Below are 25360 nucleotides of genomic sequence, written 5' to 3' on the forward strand. Positions count from 1 at the left end.
AAAGAAGGGCTAAGTATAAGTGGTGCTTCTGGAGCAGATGCAGTCAGTCATCTCAGTCTGCTGCTAAGTCGACGCGGGAGCGCGCGCTCCTGATGGAGAACGAGGTTCCCCGGGACCAGCCGCGTCGTCGTCCGGGTCTGGAATCCTCAGGATGCACTTTCTACTCGGTGGTGAGTGAGCAGAGGCGGAGTCGTGCGCGGCCTTGAGGCCCCCCTGACAGAGTATCAGATGGAGGTGGGTAGTAATTGGTACTTCGTGCGTGCTAAAATTATTTTAAGTGCTGTTTGTATTTGGAAGCCAAGCTTTTTGTCAGGCCTGAAGAACAAATTACTACTACGTTGGTTCTCTGAAAAGCTCGGCCCCCGTGGCAGCTCCCTTGTGGGGCAGGGCTCCCCTGAGCCTGTCTGAAATCGGGGTGTTCAGCTGCTCTGCCACCGCACAGACTCAGAAAGAGGGCTGACAGCACCACCAATACTTGTATATTCAATTTCTCAAAGTGATATATCTTTAATCATCTCTACATAAGCTTGATCTAAAAAATTATGAAGAACGATGTCATATATATTCAAAAGAACTCTAAAATACAGCATGTGTTTCTTGAGGTTATTTTATTACATTGATACGTCTAAAATCAGCTTTAAAAGTTTTTCTTTTCTCAGTGCTACAGGTCAGAATCAATACAGTGGGGCTGTTAAAATCTAGCTGTCACACACAGACTTGATATTCATTTTAAATGTTATCTTCAGATTAAAGCAAAGCAAAAAAAAAAAAAAAAAAAAATCCCAGCATAATCAGAAAAGCATGATAAGATGAGTTTTCAAATGTCATTTGGGGAATTAAAGTCCTGAGTTTTTCTAAAGCAGCATAGAGAGACAGATTTCAGGAAACAGTCTTGCTATCAGTACCTCCAAATTATTTGGGAAATCGGCTGCCACTGAAAAAGAGGTGTTCTCCCCTGCCCACCCCTGACAGATCGAGTATTTGTTTCAAGTACCGGTTTCCAGGGGTGTTTTCGCGCCCTCGTTCAGCGAGCGCGGCCTCTCGGGGCTGGTCCCCGGCCTCCCTCACCTGCGGAGCTCATCTGTTTTCCCGCGGGTGGTAGCGGAGCCCGTGCTTCCCCTGCGAGTCGTAGTCGTCGAGGTACGGTAGGTGGACCCACTCAGGCGGGTAGGTGGCCGTGGTGTAGACGAAGCAGTCCAGGGGCGCGCGCGCGCCCTCCAGGGCCACGCGCAGGCGGGTGCGCTGGTACATGTCGGGGCAGTCCTCGAACTCGTCCAGGAAGCGCAGCATCCGCTCGTCCACTTCGTAGACCTCGCCGGCCACGTGGTGCCCGCGGCCCGGCAGGTTCAGCAGCCGCGGGATGTTGTGCTCGCCCGCGATCACCAGCGGGTAGGGCTCCAGCGTGCGGGCCCGGCCTCGGAAGGCCGCGCGCCCGTGGGCGCCGTCCAGCAGGACCCGGTGGTTGGGCTGGCCCGTCTTCAGCGTCCCGTACACGAACACGGGGGCCAGGCAGCCGGAGCTGTGGGCAGAGAGGACGGCGGACAGGTCACGGGGGGGGGGGGGGGGGGGGGGGTGCGGCCAGCTCGCTCCCCAGCGGCCGCCCTTCACGGACGGGGTCCCGGGGGAGGGGCCGGCTCTGAGACCAGACTTTCGACTTTCGAGGAGACAGCCTGTTTGGGGCTTGGGTCCCGCAGGGCTGCAGTTTCATGGAGAAGTTAGTTTTCAATAAAAGGACTTGAAACAAATATTACAGAAAAACAAGTAATAAGCAGACAGAAATATATACACACGTATAGACGTAGCTATGTATGTATGTGCTGTGCTTATCAGCACGGACATACCACATACATCTGCAGAGGTGTATGTGTGTGTGCACCTGTATATAATAATCACCTGTTGTCAGTGCCACAGGGAGCTCCGGTTTCAGCGCTCCGTTTACACTCTGGCCCTGGCATGACCTTCACCGCACCGCTGTGTTCCTTCCTTCTTCCGGGTCCCCGAGGTTAAGGATGCCAGCCTGGGACTCAGCACGGCGGCCTCGGCTGCAACGAGAAGGTAAGTGTTTACCCCCTCCTGGGTCTGGGCCCAGACTCCATTACATAATAGACCGAAAGTGATCGGTGCAAGGGACTCACGCAGAAACAGAAAGGGAAGTTCGGAGGCCAGGCCCCTCCTCTGAGACTGGCATCCCGCTGCCCCGCTCGCCCCCAACGCGCCAAACACTGAGAGACACCAGCCACATGGCTGGGTGGCCTTCAGGGAAGTCACACGCGCAGGATGGGGCTTTCTTCCCAGCAAACCAGAGCCGGTCTGGGGGGCCGGGCCTCGCCCCGTCTCTTCAGGGTGTCTGCGGCAGATGGGCAGAGCCCCGGCGGACACGGCTGCCCACTCGTGCCCGCCCGTCCTCCCCGCGGCCTCAGCCTCAGCCGCCCGCCTGGCGCAGGGCTGAGATCTGACAGGGCAGAGCTCCAAATGGTGCGGGGAGGCCAGGCCGGCGTCGGGGGGCATCGGGGGCGGCTGCACGGGTTTGAAAGTCAGGGTGTGAGTGAGAACCTGGACTCAGGGTACAGGGAGAGGGGGCAGCATAGGCCCCCTGCTGCCGAGGGGACGGGGAGGACCAGCCAGCCCCGCCTTCCAGCACATTTCTTCGGTAGCAACTCCAGGTGGAACCCAGATGCACGCTCCCACCCTCGCCAGACCATCCCCCAGAACCCTGGTGGCCTGCGGCCCGCCCCCCCCAGCCTGACCCCGGGCCGGCCGGGCCCTCACCTCCCTTCCCAGGTGACCCCTCCCTGAGCGCCCCCCACCCTGCCCCGCCGGCCTCCCCCGCCCCGGCCTGCTCTCTCCTGGCGCCTCTTCTCTAAACCACGGCCCCTCCTGGTGACCACAGAACGAGAAAAGCCGAAAGGGCGCCGGAAACCACCCAGTCCTCCCAGCCCGAGTCCCCTCCCTTTGATTAGATTTAAAGTTGCTCAGTGTCCGACTCTGCAACCCCACGGACTATATAGTCTATGGAATTTTCTAGGCCAGACCCATGGACTATACAGTCCATGGAATTCTCCAGGCCTGAATACTGGAGTGGGTAGCCTTTCCTTTCTCCAAGATCTTCCCTGGGATCTTCCCAACCCAGGGATTGAACCCAGGTCTCCCGCATTGCAGGCGGATTCTTTACCAGCTGAGCCACAAGGGAAGCCCAATGTGTCCATAAGATAAAGTCAAAAAACTTTACAAGAATAAAATCTCTACCCATTCCCACTCCCTTGCAGAGACCCGGTTAAGCCTCTCGACTGTTGCATTTGCTATTTATTAATATCTCCATAGTTGGTTGTACCGCAGCTTCCTGATGTTTTAAACCGTCTGCCTTCCTACCCCAAAGCAGGTGAGCACAGTGTTAAAGGACAGACTTTGGAACCAAGTTGCCTGAGTTGAAATCCTGGCTCTGCCATTTACCAGCTGTGTGGCCTTAAGCAAACCACGTCACCTCTCTGGACCTCGGTTTCCTGGGCTACCAGGAAGTCGTCTAAGCCTCCTGCCTCGGGGACCGCGGGGAAGGTGCAGCAACATCGCATGCTCGGTGAGTCTGCATTAAATGCGCCTGTCACTCAGCCCCACCAGGCTCACATCACAGATTTTGGTCAAGTCCATATTCAGTTCAGCATCACAACTATGTAAACACTGCTCTCAGATAAAGCACACAGTGTACTATGATTAATTTCCTTTCTTGGACAACTTGTTGTTTTTCTTTGAATTAAAAATTGTTTCAGGTTTTCTTTTTCCCCCCTCTCTTCTTTTTTGTGCTTTGCTCAAGTTTCTCTGACAGTCCGTCCTTTGGCCTCATGATTTCTGAGAGCACCGTAAGAATCCTTTCCACCCTGACCACCCGTCGCCTCTGTTCTTCCCTGGGGCCGTGGCTCCCAGTGTCCTTCCTGCCCTGGTCTGGGTCTACAGTGTCCCCGGACCCCCAGGCTTCTCCCAGAGCCCCGTCCCCGGGTGCCTTCTTGGTCGACTCCCTCATTGAATTGAAGCTTCTTCTTTACCAGCCTCAATTAATAGTGTACATAGGGTGAGGACAGAGGATGAGACGGCTGGATGGCATCGCCGACTCAATGGACATGAGTTTGAGTGAACTCCAGTAGCTGGTGATGGACAGGGAGGCCTAGCGTGCTGTAGTCCACAGGGTCGCAAAGAGTCGGACACGACTGAGTGACTGAACTGAACTGAGGATGAGAATTCTAGAACTGATTTCCTTCAGAACTCTAAAGGCATCTCTTCTTTGTCTACTGGTGTCCCAAACCCATGCTGAGCCGCCCAGGCAGGTGGGACCCACCGTCCTTTGAACAGAAGCAGGCTCTTCTCTCGGGAGGCTCCTAGGGTGGTCTTCTGTCCTGTGGATTGTGAGGTCCCACAGTGCGGACCCTCCATGTGGGTTTTTCCATTCATTGTGCCACAGATCTCCGGCTGAAGACTCATCATCATGGATACCAGGAAGCTTCATCCCTCTCCTTCCTTCCTGCATCTCTAGAACTCAGATGGTGCATATCCTGGGTTAATCTCCCAATTGTCTCTTTGTAGTCTAGTTTACCCTCCAGTACTTCTATTATTTTTAAAACTATTTTGCCGTGATATTTATCTCCAGGATCTTTTTCTTGTTCCCTCCTGTCATAATCATCCTGTTTCTTTCTCAGCATAATACCATCTTTTCTCCTTGGGATGATATTACTGTGAATTTCTTCAAGTTTTTATCTTTCCCTGTATTGCCGCTCCTTCTCCGAAATTCCTCTTTTGTTTCTTTGAGAGGGTTCCTTCAAATGTCTCAGTAATCCTTGGCTGGCCTTTCACGTTGAAAAGTGAGATGCTCTATCGGAAGCTGTGGGGGGAGCCTGGCGGGGGCCTGGCTAACCACTGAATCCCCGAGTTGGTGGCCTTTCCGCCCTCCTGGTCTTCAGGGCGCCCCCTCATCCCGCCTTCAGCTGGGCCTGGACCCCCGGTACCAAGCCTCTCTGGACAGTAACCCACCCTTCCCCCTGCTGGGGAGAGGGCAGAGGGGGTCTCTGCTCCCTGCACAGACTGTCCCCCACCCCTTGTCCTCACCCTCTGGTGTCCAGGGCCCTGGTCGGCTGGCTCCCCGCCGGGACTTAGGTTTCCGGGCCCCTGGGTGCCGTCAGTCACCACTTGTCTCTGTGCTGTCTTCCAGAATTGCGTCCGCTCTCTCAATCTTTTGTCTTTAGGGGTCATGGCGGTGGCACTTGGGGACAAAGCAGGGAGAAAGGGACCTGTTCCCTCTGCTGCACCACCGGGCGCTCCGTCACAGGCCCCGGGCTCCACCCCCAGGCCTTCGCGGAGGCTCAAGGTGGACAGGAAGGAAACGTGGCTGCTTGTGGGGAGGCTGGCGAGAAAAAAGTTTATCAGGGTACCGGGGGCATGCGTGTGTCACCAAGGCTGCCAGGAGAAAGCCAGTGATGCAGCAGCCGTGGCAGAGGCTGGTGGTGGGGACCTGGCTTCCGCCAGGTCTGAGCAGGGGACCAGGGGCAGCGGCTGCAGCAGAGGGCGAGGCCGCGCGGCGCTCAGCGGGCAGCAGGCTGCGCGCCCCGAGGCCCCGGGCTGCGCCCAGGGGCACACGAGGCACCGCCTGCCCGGTGAGAAGGCCCAGGGGAGCCAGACTGACTCGTTAACAGGCAGCTTCAAACAGAGGAGCCAGGAGGGAGCAGGAGAGTGCCTGGAGCAGAGGTGGGGCGGCAGGAACGGGGTGTGCGTGGGGCGGCGGCGCGGCGCCCTCTGGAGCCACCGGAAGCGGCCTGGGCTGCGGAGGGACAGCAGGGAGGCGCCAGGACGGAGCAGGTTCTCGGCACAGGCTGCTTCAACCACAAAGTGAGAAAAGGAATATTTCACCCAGGAGGAGGGGGAGGGCAAGAAGGTCTGGTCAGAGATGGCAGAGGACGGCGTGCCCAGGAGGGCTGGCCGACTCCCAGCCGCGTTCACGGTGGTGCTGGGTCTCTGCGGGTCCTGAGCTAAAAGCCTGGATGTCAGCGTGCGCAGCCGCATCGGCCCCTAAGAGGGGTGGCGTCCGCCCTGCTGAACACGCGAGGGAACGCAGACAGTGGCTCAGGTGGGGGGCTCCGCGCCCGGAGCTCGACCGGGTCAGCACCGCGAGCTGGAGCTGGGCCCAGGTGCGCTGGATGCCTGGGTGGCCCGTCAGGTCCAGCCTCGGAAGGCCTCAGGCTCTGCAGTGGCAGCAGGGACCTACCTCCCTCGACTCTTCTCCCCCCGCCCCCCATTCCCCAACGTAGAGGAAAAATAGAGAAGGACCTGATTTTTAGATTTAAAAAGACTGTACAGCACACAAAATGTGAAATTCACCATCTTAGCCATTTCTCAGGGTACAGTTCAGTAGCACCGCGTACAGTCACACCGCTGCGATCACCACTGTAAGCGTCTCCAGAACTTCCGGTCTTGTAGAAGTGACTCCCAGTTCTCCCTCCTGGCAATCCCAGGCTGCTTTTGGTTTCCATGAGCCTTGACTACAGGAGGTATTGCATTTAAGTGAAAGCAGACAGTATTTATCTTCTTGTGGCTGGTTTATTTCATTTGGCATCGTGTCCTCAGGGTTCACCCATGCTGTAGTGTGTGTCAGAATTTCCTTCCTAAATTAAGGCTGAATGATACTCATATGCGGATGCCACATTTTGTTCGTCCACCTGTCGATGGATGTTTGGGTTCCTTCTACCTCCTCGCTATTGCAAATAATACTGCCATAAACATGGGTACACAGATCTCTACAAAATCCTGTCTTCAATTTGTTTGGATATAAACCTGGAAACGTGCTGCTAGATCATACAGTAATTCTGTGTTTAATTTTGTGGAGGGACCTCTATATTGTTTTGCATAGCAGTTGCACCATTTAATGCTCCCACCTATAGTGCCCAAGGGTTCGTGTCTCTGCAGGCTCACCAGTGCTTGTTATTTCCTTCCTCCTCCCTCCCTTTCTCTTTCCCTCTCTTTTAAATAAATAGTGGCTATCCTAAAGGGTGTGTGAGGTAGTATCTCATTAAGGATTTTAAAAAAAAATTTTATTGGAGTATAATTGATTTACAGTGTTTCAGGTGTATAGCAAAGTGATTCAGTTATTCATATATTCATCCTTTTTCAGATTCTTTACTCATATAGATCAGTACAGATGTTGAGTAGGGTTCCCTGTGCTATACAGTAAATCCTTATTGGTTATCTATTTTATATATAGTAGTATATTGTTAATCCTGTGTTTATAATTTATCACCCCCCTCCCCCAAGTTTCCCCTTTGGTAAACACAGGATTATTTTCAAAACTTGAGAGTCCGTTTCTGTTTTGTGAATAAGTTCACTTGTATAATATTTTAAAGTCCATGAGTGACATCATATATTTGTCTTTCTTAGTATGATAATCTCTATGTCCATTCATATTGCTGCAAATGGCATTATTTCCTTCTTTATGATTAACATTCCATATGTTTATACACACACACATCTTCGTTATCCATTCCTCTGTCAATGGGACATTTAGGTTGCTTATATGTCTTGGCTACTGTAAATAGTGCTGCAGTGAACACTGGGGTGCACGTATCTTTTTGAGTTAGTTTTCTCCAGATACATGCCCAGCAGTGGGATTGCTAGATTACATGGTAGTTCTGTTTTTAGTTGTTAAGGAACCTCCATACTGTTCTCCATGGTTGCGGTACCAGTTTACACTTCCACCAACAGTAGCGAAGGCTTCCCTTTTCTCCATACCCTCTCTAGCGTTTATTGTTTGTATACTTTCTGATGATGGCCATGTTGACTGCTGTGAGGTAACACCTCATTATAGTTTTAATTCACATTTCTCTAATAACTAGTGATGCTGATCATCTTTTCATGTGTCACTTGTATGTCATCTTTGGAGAAGTGTATAAGTCTTCTGCCTATTTTTGTTTTTGGATATTGGTGTATTTTTGAGATTAATCCCTTGTTGATTTCTTCATTTGCAAATATTTTCTCCCATGCTGTGGGTTGTCTTTTCATTTTGCTTCTTAGTGGGTTTTAATTTGCATTTCTGTAATGATTAGTGATTTTAAACATCTTTTCATGTTGGCTCTATCTTCTTTGGAGAAATGTCTATTCAAGTCCTTTGCCTGGTTTTTATTTTTTCCATTTATTTTTGTTGGTTGGAGGCTGATCACTGTACAGTGCTGTGGAGGCCTCTGCCACATACTACATGAGTCAGCCGCAGGTCTACATGCGCCCCCATCCCGGTCCCCCCTCAAGTCCTTTGCCTGGCTTTTAATCAGATTGCTTTTCATTGTTGAGTCATAGGAGTTATCTGGATCTTCTGAATATTAACCTTTTATTAGATATATGATATGAAAATATTTTCTCCCATTTCATAGGCTGCCTTTTTCCTCTGTTGATTTTGTATTTTGCTGCACATAGTTTAAATTTTGATGTCACCCAACTTTTGCTTTTATTGCCTATAGCTCTGGTGTCATAGCCAAGAAACCCCTGCGAAGTCCAGTGTCATAAAGCTCCTGTTCTGTATCTTCTCCTGAGTTTTATAGTTTTAGTTCTTATGTTGAAGACTTATCTATTTTGAGTTAATCTTTGTGTATCATGTAGATAAAGTAGGGGTTCAGCTTCATTCTTTTGCATATAGATACCCAGTTTTCCAACAGCTGAAAAAAACTTTCACCCCATTGGTCTTTCCACCTTTGTCAAAAAATCATTTGACCATACATCTAAGGATTTATTTGTAGGTTCTCTATTGTGTTCAATAGGGCTCCCCTGATAGCTCAGTTGGTAAAGAATCTGCCTATAATGCAGGAGACCCCAGTTTGATTCCTGGGTTGGGAAGATCCACTGGAGAAGGGATAGGCTACCCACTCCAGTATTCTGGCCCGGAGAATTCCATGACTGTATAGTCCATGGGGTCACAAAGAGTTGGACATGACTGAGCGACTTTCACTCTTCATTGCGTCCGACTGAATTTGCCTTAATGTCAGGATCACACTATTTTGACTGCTGTAGCTTTGGAGTATGTTTTGGAATCAGGACACATGAGGCCTCCAACTTGGTTTTTCCCTCTAGATTGCTTTGCTCTTTTGTAGTTCCTTGAAATTCCATATGAATTTCAGGATGGATTTTTCTATTTCTGAAAGAAAAATACTATTTGGAAATTTTGACAAGAACATTAAATCTGTTTAGGTAGTACTGACATCTTAATAATTTAAGTCATAATCCATGAAGATGAGATGTCTTTCCATTTATTTCATTTCTTTTGATCATGTTTTGTAGTTTTCAGTGTACAAGTCTCTCACCTCCTTGGTTAAGTTTATTCGTAAGTGTTTTATTCTTTTTATGTAATCGTAAGTGGAAAATTTGGAGGGACAGTGTTCATTGTTAATGTATACAAATGCAACTGATTTTTGTGTACTCATTTTATCCTGCCACTTTGCTAAATTCATTTACTAGTCTTAATAGTTTTCTTGTGGAAATGTTAGGATTTTCTACATAAGATCACGTGAACAGAGAGAATTCCACTTCTTCCTAATTTGGATGTCTATTATTATTTTTTCTTTTATCACTATACTAAAAATAAGTGGTAAAAGCAAACATCCCTGTCTTGTTCCTGATCTTAGAGGAAAAGCTTTTTCACCACTAAGTGTCTGTCAGCTGTGGGTTTATTGTATACAGCCTTTATTAGGATGGTCTAATTAATTCTTTCTATTCCTAATTAAATGCTTTTACCATGAGGTAGTGTTGAATCTTGTCACGTGATTTTCTGTATCAATTCAAATGTGTTTCTTCCCTTAATTCTGTTAATGTAGTGTACATTATACTACGGTATATACTGACTGATTTTCATATGTTGAACCATCATTGCATTGCACGAGTAAAGCCCACTTGGTCATGGTTTATAATCCTTCTAATGTGTCACTGAATTCTCTCTCAGTATTTTGTTTTGAATTTTTGCATCAGTTTTCATCAGAGATACTGGTTTGTGTTTTTTGTATAGTGTCTTTTTCTGGCTTTGGTTATCAGGGGAGTGCTAACCTCACTAAATGAGGTTGGAAGTGTTCCCTCCTCTTAAATTTTCACGAAGAGTTTGAGGAGAACTGGTGCTGATTCTCTTTGCATGTTTGGTAGAATTCAACAGTGAAGCTCTTATTTTCTTATTTTGGTTCATATTTTCATTGTGGAGGGATTCTTGATTGCCAAGTTGATCTCCTTGCTAGTAATAGGTCTATTCAGATTTTTTGTTTCATCATGATTCAGCCTTAGTGAGGTGCGTGTTTCTAGGAATTTATCCATTTAGGTTACCAATTTATTGCCATACAATTATTCATAAGTATTCTCTTACAATCTTTTTCATTTCTGTAAAATGGGTTGTAATGTTCTCACTTTCATTTCTGATTTTATTTATATCGTCTCTTTTTTTCTTAATCTAGCTAAACATTTGTCAATTTTTTGCTCTTTTAAGAAAACCAACTCTTGGTTTCATTGATTTTTCTCTTTTCATGTCTGTTCTAACCTTTATTATTTCCTTCCTCTGCTAGCTTTGGGTTTAGTTTTTCTCTTTCAAGTTCCTTGTTGCCCTATACTCTGGTCTTTGTCCATCATGTTCAGCTGATTTCCAAGGGCTGCTGTGAGGGTCACAGCCAACAGAACACGTGCAAAGACTATTACACTGGTCAGGTCCTCCCAGCCTGCAGGCAGGGCTACCTCAGAACACGCCTGGGATCCAGTCCGGTCAGGAACACACCGGGCCCCTCCGGAGGCGCCAGCATCGGGGGGTGGCGCCTCCACTATGGAAGGGGGCACTGTCCTCTGAGACTCACACGTTACTGTGTCTCCCACTCCATCCTCCTCCTGCCACGGAGGTCCTTCCACGGCCCTGGGTTAGGGTCGGAGTCTGGGATGAAGTGTAAGGACTTGGTTCAGAAAATAACACTGGAGGTGTAGGTGAGCCGTGTGGGCTTTTCCAGAGCAACTGAAGATTGTTCATCTCTAACGTGAAAGAGGTGCTCCCGGGTCAGCCCACTGAAGGGCACTGTGGTACGGGGACGGGCCTGAATCAAACTCCCGCCTCTTCCACCTGGCACGTGTGGTCTCTGGGCACGTTCAACTTTCTGAGCGTCTGTGCCTGCTGTTTAAAACTGCATTCATTCATCTGTCTCCCTAAGAGCTAATCTCTCCTGACTGTGCCAGGCCTCGGGACCCAGTGAAGGTTAATTCCCTCTTCCCTGTGACTGTATTCCCACCGAAGTTCTCCACTCCAACTGCTTCCTATAGCAAGATCTTACATATCTGCTAGCTTATATTCTTCTCAAGGAAGCCCCTTACAAATCAAACAGAAAGGAATATTCTACATAATAAATGGGAGAGGGGAATCAAACATTAGTCATGACCTTAATTTTGTAGAGCCAAGGCCAATACCCGGGAAGGTGACATTACATAGAAATGATCATGGGTAGGCCAGTGTGTTGATTCCAACTCTGTAGAAAATCAGTTCAGTAACTTTCTTCTGCAGAAGAGGCTGGCTTATTTCCATAAAAGAAAACCTGGCAATAAAAAGTCAACCTTCTTTTTTAGGAAATACTGTAGCCTGATAGAAGGAAAGAATTCTAATTTTCTACATTTTCTCTACTGAATTATATCCCATTTAATATTAGTTTAAGAATACTACTTATATAATAAAAAAAAATTAATATTCTGCATTTCTGGCTCCCTTCACAAGAAAAACATCATTACCTTTGACTGTGTTTTGAACAACACACACAGATCCTTCAGGAAGAGCCTCGTCCCTGTGGGGATTGAGAAGGGATCAGAGTTAAGCACTGAAACAAGCAATTAATTCCCATTAGAGGATTAAGGCACTCATGTTCACTCTGAATCAGAAAAATGAATTGCGAATAAAATCCTGTACAGCCAAGAGGTTACTTGTCAAAGTTAATAAATTAGAGCACTGAAGGGCAAAGCGGAAGGCGCAGAAGTGGAGCGGCCACAGGAGCAACTGGTGAGAAACTGGTGGAGTTGTGTGTTCACTGGACGAGGTCCACGGTCAGGACGCTGCAGCAGTGGGGGCGGCGGGCAGGGTTCTGTCACGTGGTGCGGTCTTTAATCGATGCATTTGTTTCATGAAGAGAAGCCTGAAGGGGTTTCTACCCTGTCATGTCACCACCCCCATGCATAGATTTCCCTCTAGAATCTTACCATTAATATAAAGAATCAATGAAAAGGGACACACAGGAATTAACATTCAACTTGGTGCATCTTACTTTTGGGGGTTTTAGAGCGGATTCTAAATGAACTCAGTGTTTCTGCAGACAACTTTACTGATGTATGAAGCCTGGACCGGGAGGCCCTGCTGTGATCAGGGCTTAGTCACCCTCCCCTCGGGAATCCTGAAGCCCAAAAGCCAAACCCTTGTCTCAAGTCCAACAGGTCAGGAATAATGTGGACGTCCAGGGGTCAGCCCAGAGGTGGAACAGGCTCAGAGAGAGTCTCAAAAAAGTTTAACTTCAGCAAAATTTGGTGAGTTTAACATTGTCAATCTTTAAGAAAACAAAAACATTCATGGAAATGTCCATCTGGTCTGGCACTACTTGAAATGCCTCTGTCACTTACTCAGCAGTTTTCTTACTGAAACAGAGTCCATCTAGAGTGTCCTATTTCATTGCTGAAGCAGAAATTGAAAGTAATTATGAGTCCTTCACATAATTGTTGCTTTTTTTCCTGCCTAATATTTTCTCTTAGCCACCTGGTGGCAAGAGTGTAAAAAGGCAGGATTTCACTCAAGAGTTTAATCTGCTGGTTTACGAATTAGAACTGTTGTACACACCGCGACCATATTTAGAAACACACACATGCCAGGTGAACCAAATAGAAAAAAGCTAATATTTAACTCTCCTTAAATCCTGCAGAACGACATAAATGGACACCAGCGTCTAACATGAAAACAACCTTTAGAAAAGAGGCGTCTCTACAAAATATTCATGCTGGATTAGTATTTTATGACATGAGGCAATGCTGCAGAGTTAGAGAAAACAGTAAGGTCTACGTGTCATGGTTTCTAAGTGATAAATCCTTAAGCCATGAACAGCACCGACTGCCTGCCGTCAGGGTTGGATCAGAGCGCGCTAGAAAAGGCAGGAGCAACGACTCACTTGGGTCGCAGAGAGTTACGGCCCGAGGAGCGGCTCTGCCACGGCCGGCTGGGCGCAGGACCGCGGCAGGACCAGCCTGGGGACCGCCACTCACCGCGGCCTCCCCGGCGGCCGTGTCATCAGCGCTCCTCGGTCGACCTCGTGTGTGACACGCGGCTCCCCCCAGACCCGTGGCCGCGGGCCTCAGTCACACGCGCGTGTGATGTGTGCTCGTCTTCTTGTTCGGGCACCGCCCTCCCCCCTCTAACATTCCTCTCCCCCGAGAGACGCCCGAGTGTCTGCTCCAGTTACACGGAAATCCCTCAGCAGCTCCTAGGGCTGTAGGAAACAGGTGGGAAAACAAGCCGCTCGACCTCTGCCCCGGCTGGGCCGCCCCTCCCGGGCCCGGCGGCCGCTTTGATGCCCCTCCTCGCCCGCTTTCCTCACGACGGCCCAGGGCTTCCTGCCGCCGCGCCGGAGACCCCGGAAACGTGCCAGCAAGGCCGCTTCCTGGCAGGCGCCTGCGCATGTTCTCAGCCCTCCCGGGTCCCCTCGCCCCTCGGGGCCGCCGTCCTGCCCTGCCCACGCCAGACACTCCTAAAGAAAACTTAATACCACCGGTGCCATCTCCGAAACACAGGGAGCACCGGGGAGACGAGGTGGCCCTCGCCCGGGGAGCGCCCCAGGCCGGCGGGGCTGCCGGGTCCGTGCCCGAGGCCTCGGGGAGGGCAGGGGGCTGAGGGCCCGCGCCAGGAGGACACCCACGCCTGTCCCGCCCGCAGCCGGACCCCCAGGAAGCCAGGCCCCACCTGCGGGCGCGCCTGCGGCTCTGAGGGGAAACACGCCACTCGCAGGATTGAGGGCATTTTTGCTGTGTGGCCCGGGTTAGACCGTCACCTACGCGCTCATTCTCACTCCCCACCTCACTGTTTTACAGGCAGGAGACAGAGATGAAGGGAGGGACACAGACGGCGGCTGCAGACCTGCCTTCGCCCCTCCTGCCTGCCCGGCGGAGACTCTGCCAGGTGCCCTCTCGAGGCCTCCCGCCCAGGCTCGAACAAGACCAACGCCCAGCCGCGGGGGCGCCGGGCAGCAGGGCCCGGAACACCCCGCCAGCTCCACTTCCGCCCTGAGCCCTCCGGCCCCCGCGGGCGCTCCCCAGGCACGGAGCACCCAGCAGGCAGCCTGCCGGGGATCAGCGCGTGCGGCGGCCCCTGTCCTGGAACCCTTAACGATCTGCTCCGAACCTGCGCTGTGTGAGCCAAGCCCGGGCCGGCACTGCCGCCTCCTGGCCCGGAGAGCAGCTCCGCACAGCCCCGGCGGCGCACGGCGGAGTCCTGGTGGACCCGCGAGGGGGATCAGCAAGGTTCGGAGCGAGGCCGAGGCGGCATCTCCATGCACGCCCGGGGCAGCCCGGAGAGGACGCCTGTCCCTTCCGGGCAGAGGCCGCTCCGAACGCAGAAGGAGGCAGTGTTCACGCCAACACCGGCAGGAGAGCCTGCCCCCCTTCCTTCCACCGGCCCTCCCGGAGCAGGCCGGCCACACATGGGAGACGCACAGGGACGGCAGGGCGACCCGCAGAGGCCCCGGTCCCCGTCCTCGGTCACTGGGGGCCGAGGGCGGACTGCCCGCAGAGCCTGCACGTGTTGAAAAGGGAAATCAATGCAGGTGAGAGAGTTCAGAGCAGTTTCCAGTTCTGACAAGAATGAAATATGTATGTATGCACGAGTTACAAAATATTGTCATTTCTGTGATTCCACATATGAAGTAAATGTTCCTATATTTGCATTTGGGCTTCCCTGGTGGCTCAGAGGTTAAAGCCTCTGCCTCCAATGAGGGAGACCTGGCTTCGATCCCTGGGTTGGGAAGATCCCCTGGAGAAGGAAATGGTAACCCACTCCAGTATTCTTGCCTGGAGAATCCCATGGACGGAGGAGCCTGGTAGGCTACAGTCCACAGGGTCACAAAGAGTCAGACACGACTGAGCGACTTATTTGCATTTAAACTTAAAACTGAAGTTGTCCAATATAAAGATAAAGGATAAACTCAAGGCTGAGAATTTAACATAATAGTAAAATAATACACAACAAAATGTAAAATAGCAGCTAAACACGGTTAAATCAAGAGAGACTGAAGAAAGGAAAAGACTTCCTATTCAAGACCTTTAACAGCATTTTCCCCTGCTTCTGAACAGGAGACCCCATGTTTTCATTCTGCACTTTGTTCTGCCTGGAACTACTCTCTCTAAACTGTTGAAACCATAACGCTCCTCAAGAGTAGGGGTCTAGCATTCTCTTCATGCTTCCCACATCACCCAGCACAGTTCAGGGCGTGCAGTAGGCACTTAATAAATACTTGCTGCAGTAAAGCAAGGGGTTTCCCTCTCGCTCCAGATTCCCAGGGAGACCCTGCAGCCTTCAGCCTATTGGGAATCTCTCATGTTCTCTTTGTCACAAAAACCACAGGCTCAGATGCTGCTCAGGGTGCAGACTTAGGGAAGCCACATCCAGTCTGGTGCTCTGCTGCCGCCTCCTTCAGAAGCCAGACACGGAGGCACGGGTCAGGCAGAGCGTCCATGCACCATGAAAGGCCATCATCCAGAACCTAAGAAACCACCCTCCAGGGACAGCACTCAGACCAGTGTGTGTTTGGGGCGGGTCTTCTTATCTCTACCAGGGGAGCAGTTCCATGGGCGCATACATTTGGCAAAATCATCCACCTGTGCACTTAATGTGAGAGTTTGCTTGTATGTAAATTATACGTCAAAGAAAGCTGACTGAAAAAAAAGATTCAGTGGGATCGTGGAAAGAAGGCAATCTGTAGGCCACTCTGCCTGTAATTATTACCAGTTTATATTTTTCTCTGAGTTCAATACACTTCACAATCCCTAATCAATAGCAAAAACTTCCCTTTGAATTTCCACCAGCATTGAGTAGCTCTAAAACAGCTCTGCAATGGCCTCCCTTAAAATTCAGTTGTTTTCTGGAACCCCACATACAACACAACCAGACAGACTTCTCTGAGGCTGTTACCTGGGCTGCTAGAAGGAGGGGCTAGAAGTCTGAGGTGTCGCCAAGGATGCAGAGGCCTCTGCGGGCCGGGGCCTGGGGGAGACTCAGGCCTCGCCAGCTGTCATGAGCCACCCGGGGCCTGTCCACTGGCGGCCAACCGAGCAGAGACTTCCCACCGTGGCCATACCAGGAGATGCAGCAGATGATTTGCCTCTCAGGATATTGTTCTGCAGGCCTGCGAGAGGAGCAGCTTTTAACTTGCTTGCTGGCAGTTGCTCAAAACGTGTTTAATCTGCCAGCAGCAAGACCCCCATCAATGGGGAAGGAATCAGGGATCTGCATTTGTGCTCCCTGCCCCCCTCCCCCGCCCCGCCACTTGCAGAGCCAGCAGGTCCCCCAGACTGTATGCCCCCAAAGATCTTTTTTTTTTTTCCTTCTCGGACACAACTCGGGCAGAAAGCAATGGTGTACACTACCCATTAGTGGACTATTTAAAAGGTTTTGTTTTTCAGAAACATTTTAAGGCTTAAATGCTTAACTTAAAGTGGTTTCTGACTGTCTGCTTTCTTGTATGAGAAATGGGGGTCTGGAAATGCAACTTGAGTTAGAAGCAGCACAGAAGAACAATTAGGAAACAACACACAAAGCCATTCGCTTATAGGTGGTGTGCTAACAAAATCTCCCAGAAAGGAGAGAAATAGACCCATCTAAACAACTCCTAAATAACCATTTTAGAAGTCAAGCCTCCCCCAAAGTGAATGAGTAAAATAGTAACAAATGCAGCTGAGGCCCCAGCTAGGCCCAGGTCCCCTATATTTAATGCAGTATTTCACAGCTTTGGAGGAACAAGTTCAAAGGTCAAAGCCAAGCCACCGCCAACCTCGGAGAGGCCTGCATCACCCAGGACAAGGGGGCCGGGCCACAGCAGGTGGTGGAAGACGTGGGGGACACGAGCTCAGCTACCCAGGGCCCCAGGATCCACAGGCGGGCAGCCAGGGGCCGACACTGTGGGACAGAATGAATTCGGGGAGAAGACTCTGGAAGACGACTGCCAACCTGAGACCCCAGAACAGCACCTCCACGACAAAGGAGCCCTGAGCCCCGTGCAGGAGGCACCAGCCCAGCAGCCCACCGCGGCTGGGCACTGCCGGCCACAGCAAGTCGGGAACAAGCGGGCTCCATTTCCGGGGACTCTGGAATCCGGACTCACTGCTTCCAGTGGCAGTAACAGAAGCACCTTCAGAATTACTGTTTGCTAAGAATATGACTAAAGACCAGTTTCCTCTAGAAGGATGTTGGCTGCCTGGAGGCGGTCAGGAAGGCAAGAGGAATGCAAACCTAGGAAAGCTCACGCTTCCCTCAGGACACGCGAAGGAGAATCACCCCCAGCACACACGCGCACACACACAACTCCATTTTTAAAGGTTTTTTTTTTTTTTTTTAAAGAAGGCTTTAAAAAATGAAAACACAACTCAAAAGTAAGCCTGATGGATTTTTTGATTAGTTAAGTGTCCCCAGAGCATTCACAGAGAAGGAAATGGCACCCCACTCCAATATTCGTGCCTGAGAAATCCCATGGGCAGAGGAGCCTGGTGGGCTACATACAGTCCATGGGGTCGCGGAGAGTCTGATGCGACTGAGCAAAGCATGCAGATCCTATCAGTGCTTTTCCAGCCCAAGTAAAATTCAATTAAAACTCTGAATTACAAGCAAGAAGGGAGTAGGGGAGGAAACTAAGGGCATATTACTGAACATGCGTTTAAACACTTCACATAAAGTGGATCCATTTATTCATATTCCTGTGAGTCTGAGCATGCACCTGATCACTGCTCTCCAATGGCAGTCAGAATACCTTGAGTCCAAAATTCCCAGAAAAATGGAGTGACTGGGCTTTGAAGGGGCTGGATGCACTGAGCCAAGTGAATCCAAGCCTCTTAGACACTCTGTCCCCAGTTAAACAAGTAAAGTCAAAGCTACGTGACCGCCGGGACCCGGGACACCAGCCTTCACACACCTTGGCCTCTGGCATTAGGGGGCAGATGTCAGGACCCTAAATATTACTAAAAAGCACGATCTGGTCTATACTTGGCTTTTCAAAAGCACTTAAAAAACAACAGGCAGGCCACTCCTGGGAAACCAAAAGCCAGTTAAAATGTAAAAATGCCCTTTGGTCAGCAGAGAAGAAACACTGCTACGTTCAGTTTAACCACTTTTTCAGACTTTTTAAAAAAATAACAGAACTGCTTTTGATCATGGGGCTTCTTCTCTTTTAAGATTAAGTTTACAGGGTTCTTTCGATCATAATAAAGAGAAAGACTCAGGGAAGCTCCACTGGGCTTATCCAACCATTTTCCTAATTGAACAGCCTGATCATTTTAGTGAGGTGGTTAACAATTTTTTCTTTTGATTTATAGGAACTTTGTCTCCTTCCTCTCCCCAAACAACTTTCTTCTATAAAAATGAACAAAGCAATGTCAGCTAAGGACAAGAAAATCAGGTCTCTCTCCTCTCCCCGCCCTGTTGTGGGAGCAGCCTGTGGTCAGGGGGATGAGCTGTGTCTTCTTCCCCTGCTGGTATCTGAGGGGAAGATTACTGGAGGTCTCCCTGGTCTCTCAGGAGTTCCTCCCCAGAGATGAAATAACCGGGACACCATACGTCCTGAAGGAGAGAACTACCTGAAGAGTGGAGTCTTCAAGGGGCAACAAGCAGGCACAGGTTGAGGGTGGCTGGGGAGAGGGTGGTCTGAGCGGAGGGAACGGCTGGGCACCCCTGGGGGCTGGGAGCCCTGGAGAAGGCGCTAAGGAAGGGGGATTTCGCCTCCACGTGATGGGGTAATGAAAGGTATTAGGTAAGCCTGGGAAGAGACAGGGTAAGTTCTGTGTTTTAAGAAATAATCTAGTGCAACCACAGTGGAAGACCATTTGGCAGCATCTATAAAAGCTAAGCCTTTGCAGATGCAACAGCCCAGCAACTCCACTCCACGTATACGTGACACAGAAATGTGGGCGCAGGTTCACCAGAAAGACTTGGATGAGAACATTCTGACCAGCGTCATTTAGAACAGCCCCAACCAGATACTACTGAAATGTCCCGCAACAGTAACATGGGCTAAGCTGAGGAACACTCCACCGCGATGAGAATGGACCAGCCTGTTCTGTGCGGCAAGGTGTGTAAACCTTAAAGCAATGCTGAGTGAGAGTCAGACAGAAACAGCACACGCGGTATGAATACGGGCTTCCCTGGTGGCTCAGTGTGAAGACTCCACCTGCCGATGCAGGAGACTCGGGTTCCGTCCCTGGGTCGGGGAGATCCCCTGGAGAAGGGAACGCCAACCCACGCCAGTAATTCTCGCCTGGAGAATTCCGTGGACAGAGGAGCCTGGCGGGCCACAGTCCACGCGGTCTCAAGAGAAATGACTCAGAAACTAAAACAACAACAACTATGTGATTATATTTAGTTTTTCAATTAATTTTTTTTGCTGCAGTAATTCCCCGACCAGGGATTGAACCCATGGCCCACACCAGTGAAAGGAGTGAATCCTAGCCACTGGACCACCAGGGAACACCTGTGCTTGTATTTACATGGAGGTAAATCACAGCCTGACTAACCTCTCTGCTGGACGTCAGGACAGAAGGACAACTGATCTAGGATGTGTTCCTGTTATGGAATCCATCAAGCTGTGTGACCTCTGCACTTCTCGGTGTGTTACGCTTTCATAAAATGTAACATTTAAAGAAAACATACAGTATCAGAGGAGAAGACAGATTGGCTGAACAAGGCTTAAAACACATGGAAAACCTCCATGAACAAGACAGATACAAAATTAAGTGTAGGTCAGAAGTGCGAGGGATTTCCCTGGTGGTGCAGTGGTAAAGACTCTGCCTGCCAATGCAGGAGATGCAAGATTTGATCCCTGGTCGGGAAGATTCCCCTGGAGTAGGAAATGCAACCAACTCCAGTATTCTTGCCTGGAGAATCCCGTGGACAGAGGAGCCTGGCGGACTACAGTCCATGGGGTTGCAAAGAGTTGGACATGACTGAGCACGCAGACGTGGGGGAGACCCAGGTGGCAGAGAAGTTGCCTGGTCTGACCTGCACGGAGAAGCAGATGCTCCCCTGGCTGCAAAGTGGGAGGGGCCCTGCTCCACACCGCCCCGCGGCATGAGAGCCAAGGAAGGGTCCCCAGGAGGACAGAGGCTCCAAGTCATTTCACCGTGACTCAGACTGAAGAAGCTCTTATCATGGAAGAAAGAAGCCAACTGAAGTCAACTGGGAGCAAACCAACCCAGAATGTAGAACATTCTATGGGAGGAAATTTTATTAAAATAATTCATCCTGGATTAAGAGATCTAAGTCACATAACAGCCCTGGGTAAGGTGCAGACCTTGTTTGGATTCTAATTTATACCTGTCAACTATAAAATGGCATTTCTGAGATAATCAGGAAAATCCTATAGGCATATATCTAATTAAAAGATGACACCAAGGAATCGCAGTTAACATTTTTAGGAATAGCTAATGGCATATGGTTCTACTAAAAAAAATACTTATTTTTAAGAAATGCATACTGAACTATCTAGAAGTTGTAAAATATAGTGTGTAGAACTTTAAAATACTTCAAGTAAAATAAAAGGATTAATGAACTGTAGCAAAATGTTGATCATTACTGACTCTGGGTAATAGATATGTGAGAATCATCACACTAGTCTCTCTACTTCTATGCTCTCTAACCAGAAAAGAAAGAAAATCTGAATTATCAGTATAAGAAATCAGAGATGGAATATCTATCTATCTGAATATTATAAACATTAAAGGGTAGTAAGTGTATATAGTGAACAACTTTATACCAGTAAATTTTAAACTTAAAGTGGAAAAATTCCTTTAAAGACACAAACTGTCAAATATCACTAAAGAAAAAAATAAGTTGAATAGCTCTATACCTATGAACTTTTACTCAGAGAGGTAGGTGGCTTCACTGGTAAATTCTACCAAACATTTAAGTATAAATAATGCCAATATTAAATAAACTCTTCCAGAAAATAGAAAAGGAAGGAAACTTTCACAACTCCTTTTATGAGGTCAATATTACCCTGATAACAAAACCAAATAAAGACATTCAGAGCAAAGAAGACTACAGGCCAATATCTTTTAGGAACATAAACACAAAAAAGTCCTGAATAAATATTAGCAAATCAAATCCAGCAATACCAAGGACTGTTTCAACCGAGAAATGTAAATTAAGTTTAATATTTGAAAACCAATCAATGAATCACCATATCAACAGATTTACACAGAAAAATCTCATAATGATCTCAACAGATGCAGGAAAGTTTATTTGACAAAATTCAACAATTCATGATAAAAAAATTATCAGCAAACAAAGAGTAAGAAAGAATAAGAGAAAACTTTCTCAATTTGATAAACAACATTCCTATAGCTAACACCCCTTTTAGTGGTGAATAATCAAATACTTCCCCCTGGTAAAGAATCCACCTGCAATATAGGAGACCTGGGCTCAATCCCTGGGTTGGGAAGATCCCCTAGAGAAGGGAAAGGCTGCCCACTCCAGTATTCTGGCCTGGAGAATTCCATGGACTCTATAGTTCTTGGGGTCACAAAGAATTGGACACGACTGAGCGACTTTCAATTTTTCAGGTTGGAAGCAAGGCAGTGATTCCACTCGTCCCACTTATTCAACATGGGATATGGAGCCTCGCCAGAGAAATAAGGGCTTCTCAGGTGAAGACAGTGCTAAGAACCTGCCTGCCATTGCAGGGCAAGTAGGAGATGAGGGGAAGATCCCCTGGAGGAGGGCATGGCAACCCAGTCCAGGATTCTTGCCTGGAGGATTCAATGGAGAGAGGAGCCTGGCAGGCTACAGTCCATGGGGTTGCAAAGAGTCAGACACAACTGAAGCGACTTAACACGCATGCAGAGTAACGAAGAAAAGGCATACACTGGAGGAAAAAATAAAGCTATCTTTGTTCACAGCTGACACAACTGTATAAAAAATCCTAAAGAACTGACATGAAAGCTACTGGAACCAATAAGTGAATTTAGCATACAAGATCAATACACAAAAATCAACTGTATTTTTGTATACTAGCAGAGAACTAATATATTTTACAATATAAAATATAGTAAAAAAGGGAACTTGAAATTTAGAAATCTAGTCTCCTTTATAATAGCACCAAAAAATCTGAACTACATATGGACATTAACAAAATATGACCTGTAAATAAAAATTTTATACAGTATTGAGAGAAATTAAATATACAAGTGGAGAGATAGACCATGTTCTCACAGATCAGACTCAATACTGTAAAAATGATAATCCTCCCCAAACTGAATTATAGATTCAACATAATCTTAATGAAAATCACAATAGGTTCTGGGTTGGTTTTTTTTTAAAGAAATTGATGAATTGATTCTAAAATATAAATGAAAGTTCAAATTAGAGAATAGAATAGCAAAAACTATGGAAGAAGCCAAACAAAGCTTTTATTTCTATATTTACTACAGAGATGACTATATTTACATACATAGACAACTGCAGAATTAGAGAGTACACATCAAGATCAATAGAGTACTGAGTCACACACAGATGTCCCTCAATTTCGTTCCTCCCCGACAACAAAAATCAGCATCCATCCACCAACGAAAGTGCCTCTGGGGAGCCGGGGGGTCCAGCACCATTCGCCCAGGGACTCAGGAGGAGTCCGGCGCACCTGTGCATCAGGTAATGGGGGCTGTGGAACCAGCAGGGACCATGAGAGGCTCCACCCCCTCAGCCCCGCCTTGGGAGCACCTGAGAAGACTGACCTGAGCAGTCACCTACGGACGAGAGCGCCCGGTGAATCCAGGTTTCCAGAGAGGTTCCAGCGCCCACCAGGGCAGAAAACCACTTGCTTGGACACCCTGGTCCCGTGTGGACAGCCTGCTTGGACACCAGGAGGGGCAGGCTGACCGTGCCAGCATCACCACCCCCCAGCGGGGAGCACCCGGGGCTAAACAAGGCCTTCTCCCCCAGGGGAAAGGGGGAGCGCCCAGCTTCCCCAGCTGCAGGACACTGTCAGAGAGTGTAATACTCTGCAGCACTCAGGGTATTAAATCAGGCCCTCCAGGACTGGAGGCAGAGACAGATGGGAACAAGAGCAGATTAGAGTCTCGGAGGTCCTTAATTTCTGTCTGCATTGTGGACTCCACCAGGAAGCCCGTCTACAAGCTGCTGGGGAAGCCTCACCCAAGGAGCCCCCACCTGGCCTGTGGGGACCCCCAGCACCCTGCCTGCCTTGCCCACACCTCCTCGACTCTCAGGCCGGCTCCCTTTACATGCTCCTGAGAGTGAGACGTGGTGAAAGGCTGGGGGACATGCACAGAAAGCAGATCAGGGAGAAATCACAAACTGGAGCTGCAGCACCGATCTCCTAAAAATGAGAGGCTGTCAACAGCCAGCCTGGTGCCTTGGGTGATCAGAAGACACACCAGCCTAAGAATCCTGCCACAAGGGAAGTGGGAGGTGTGGAGCAGGTGTGTTCATACAAGCTGTGAGAGAGCTTCGGAATCTATTGAGGCAGTTAGCAAAGATGGGAAGAAGTGACTGCTACCTCAAATGTGAAAGTAGCAACATGAAATGCCAAGAAACGTGAACAATTAAGGAAATGTGACATCACCGAAGGACAGCAATAATTTCCCAGTATCCAAATCCAAATACGTGGAGCTCCACAATGGACTCAATAAAGAGTTACAAATAACTGTTCTAAGGAAACCTGAGCTCCAAGAAAACCCAGAAAGGCAAGTCAATGAAATCACAAAAACAATATATGAACAAAATGAGAAAATCAGCAAAGAGAGAGAAATTATTTAAAAAGAACCAGAAAGAAATTCTGGAGCTGAAGGACTCAGAGAAGGAAATGGAAACTGCAGAGAGCGCCAACAGCAGAACAGACCACAAAGAAGAAGGATCTGTGAGTTAGAGGAAAGGAACTTGGAAATAACCCAGACACAGAAGAAGAAAGAGTGAAAGAGAGCGAAGAGAGCCTAGGTTAATTATGGCACACAGCAAAAGAACTGATGTATGAATTACTGGAGTTCCAGAAAGAGAAGAAAGGGAGAAGAGAGTAGAAAACTTATTTGAAGGAAAAATGGTGGAGAACTTACCAAACCTGGGGAAAAAATCTGGACATCCACGTTCATGAAGATATAGGTCACCCCATTATTTCAACCCCAAATGATCTTTTCTAAGATACACTATGAAGAAACTGTTCAAAAATCAAAGACAAAGAGAAAATCCTAAAAGCAGCAAGCATAAAGACTGTAATCTATAAAGGAACACCCATTGAGCTGTCAGTGGATTTCTCATCAGAGAGCCAGGACAGCATGGGTACCATAGTCAAAGCGCTGAGACTGAACGAACAGAAACCGCCAATGAAGAGTATTCTGACAAAATTATCCTTCAGAAATGAAAGGAAAGCAAGGAATTGTCCAGAAAAACAAAAGCTGAGAGAATTCATCACCCCTAGAACTGCCTTATCAGAAATGCTTAAGGAACATACTCTAATCAGTACCATAAAAACATATGAACATAGACAGCACACTGGTAAAAGTAAACACACAGCCAAATTCAGAATACTCTAATACTGTGACATGGTGTGTTACCCACTTAATTGTGTACGAAGGTTAAAGGACAGAATACTAATAGACTTATATCTCTAAGATGTTTCGTATGAGTCCCCTGGCAACCACAAGCAAAAACCTACAGCAGATTCACAAAATATAGAGAGAAAGGACTTGGAGCACACCACCGGGGAAAGGCAACAAGACAGGAAGAAAACGGGAACCACAGAGCAGCCAGAGAGCAGTGAGACGGCGTCAGTAAGTGTGCGCCTGTCAGTAATCACCTTAACGTGCAAACGAGTTTCCAACCCAAAGACATGGAATGCCTGGGTGGGATTTAAAAACAGCAAGACCCAACTATATGTTGCCTATAGGAGATTCACCTCAGCTTTAAGGACACACATAAACTCCAAGTGAAGGGATGGGAAAAGATATTCCAAGCAAGGGAAAACCAAGAGACCAGGAGTAACAATACTTAAATCAAACAAAACAGAAGCCAAAAATGGTAAGAGACAAAGAGGGGGGTCAATTCATCAAGAAGATATAACAACCATAAATATATATACGCCTCCAACCTGGGAGCACT

The 25360-nt window shown here is 48.5% G+C and overlaps 1 protein-coding gene across 8 annotated transcripts in view; it reads right to left on the reverse strand.

Annotated features, from left to right (window-relative positions):
• Nucleotides 1-747: 747 nt before the first annotated feature.
• Nucleotides 748-25360, reverse strand: part of GGACT (gamma-glutamylamine cyclotransferase) — a 47844-nt gene continuing 23231 nt past the window's right edge. For 6 of the 8 annotated variants that reach the window (XM_061133804.1, XM_061133803.1, XM_061133806.1 and 3 more), the window contains 3 exons: nucleotides 11755-11807; nucleotides 1894-2042; nucleotides 748-1519 (listed from right to left, as the gene is read on the reverse strand). In XM_061133804.1, the coding sequence (XP_060989787.1) occupies nucleotides 1078-1519; nucleotides 1894-1955 (504 nt within the window). In that variant the 5' untranslated portion in view covers nucleotides 1956-2042; nucleotides 11755-11807 and the 3' untranslated portion in view covers nucleotides 748-1077. Of the gene's footprint in view, nucleotides 1520-1893; nucleotides 2043-11754; nucleotides 11808-13263; nucleotides 13402-25360 lie in introns of those variants that run through there. The other 2 variants (XM_061133809.1, XM_061133810.1) reach the window with 2 other exon arrangements.

Source organism: Dama dama, chromosome 30, assembly GCF_033118175.1.
Source record: "Dama dama isolate Ldn47 chromosome 30, ASM3311817v1, whole genome shotgun sequence".
Lineage (NCBI taxonomy): Eukaryota > Metazoa > Chordata > Mammalia > Artiodactyla > Cervidae > Dama > Dama dama.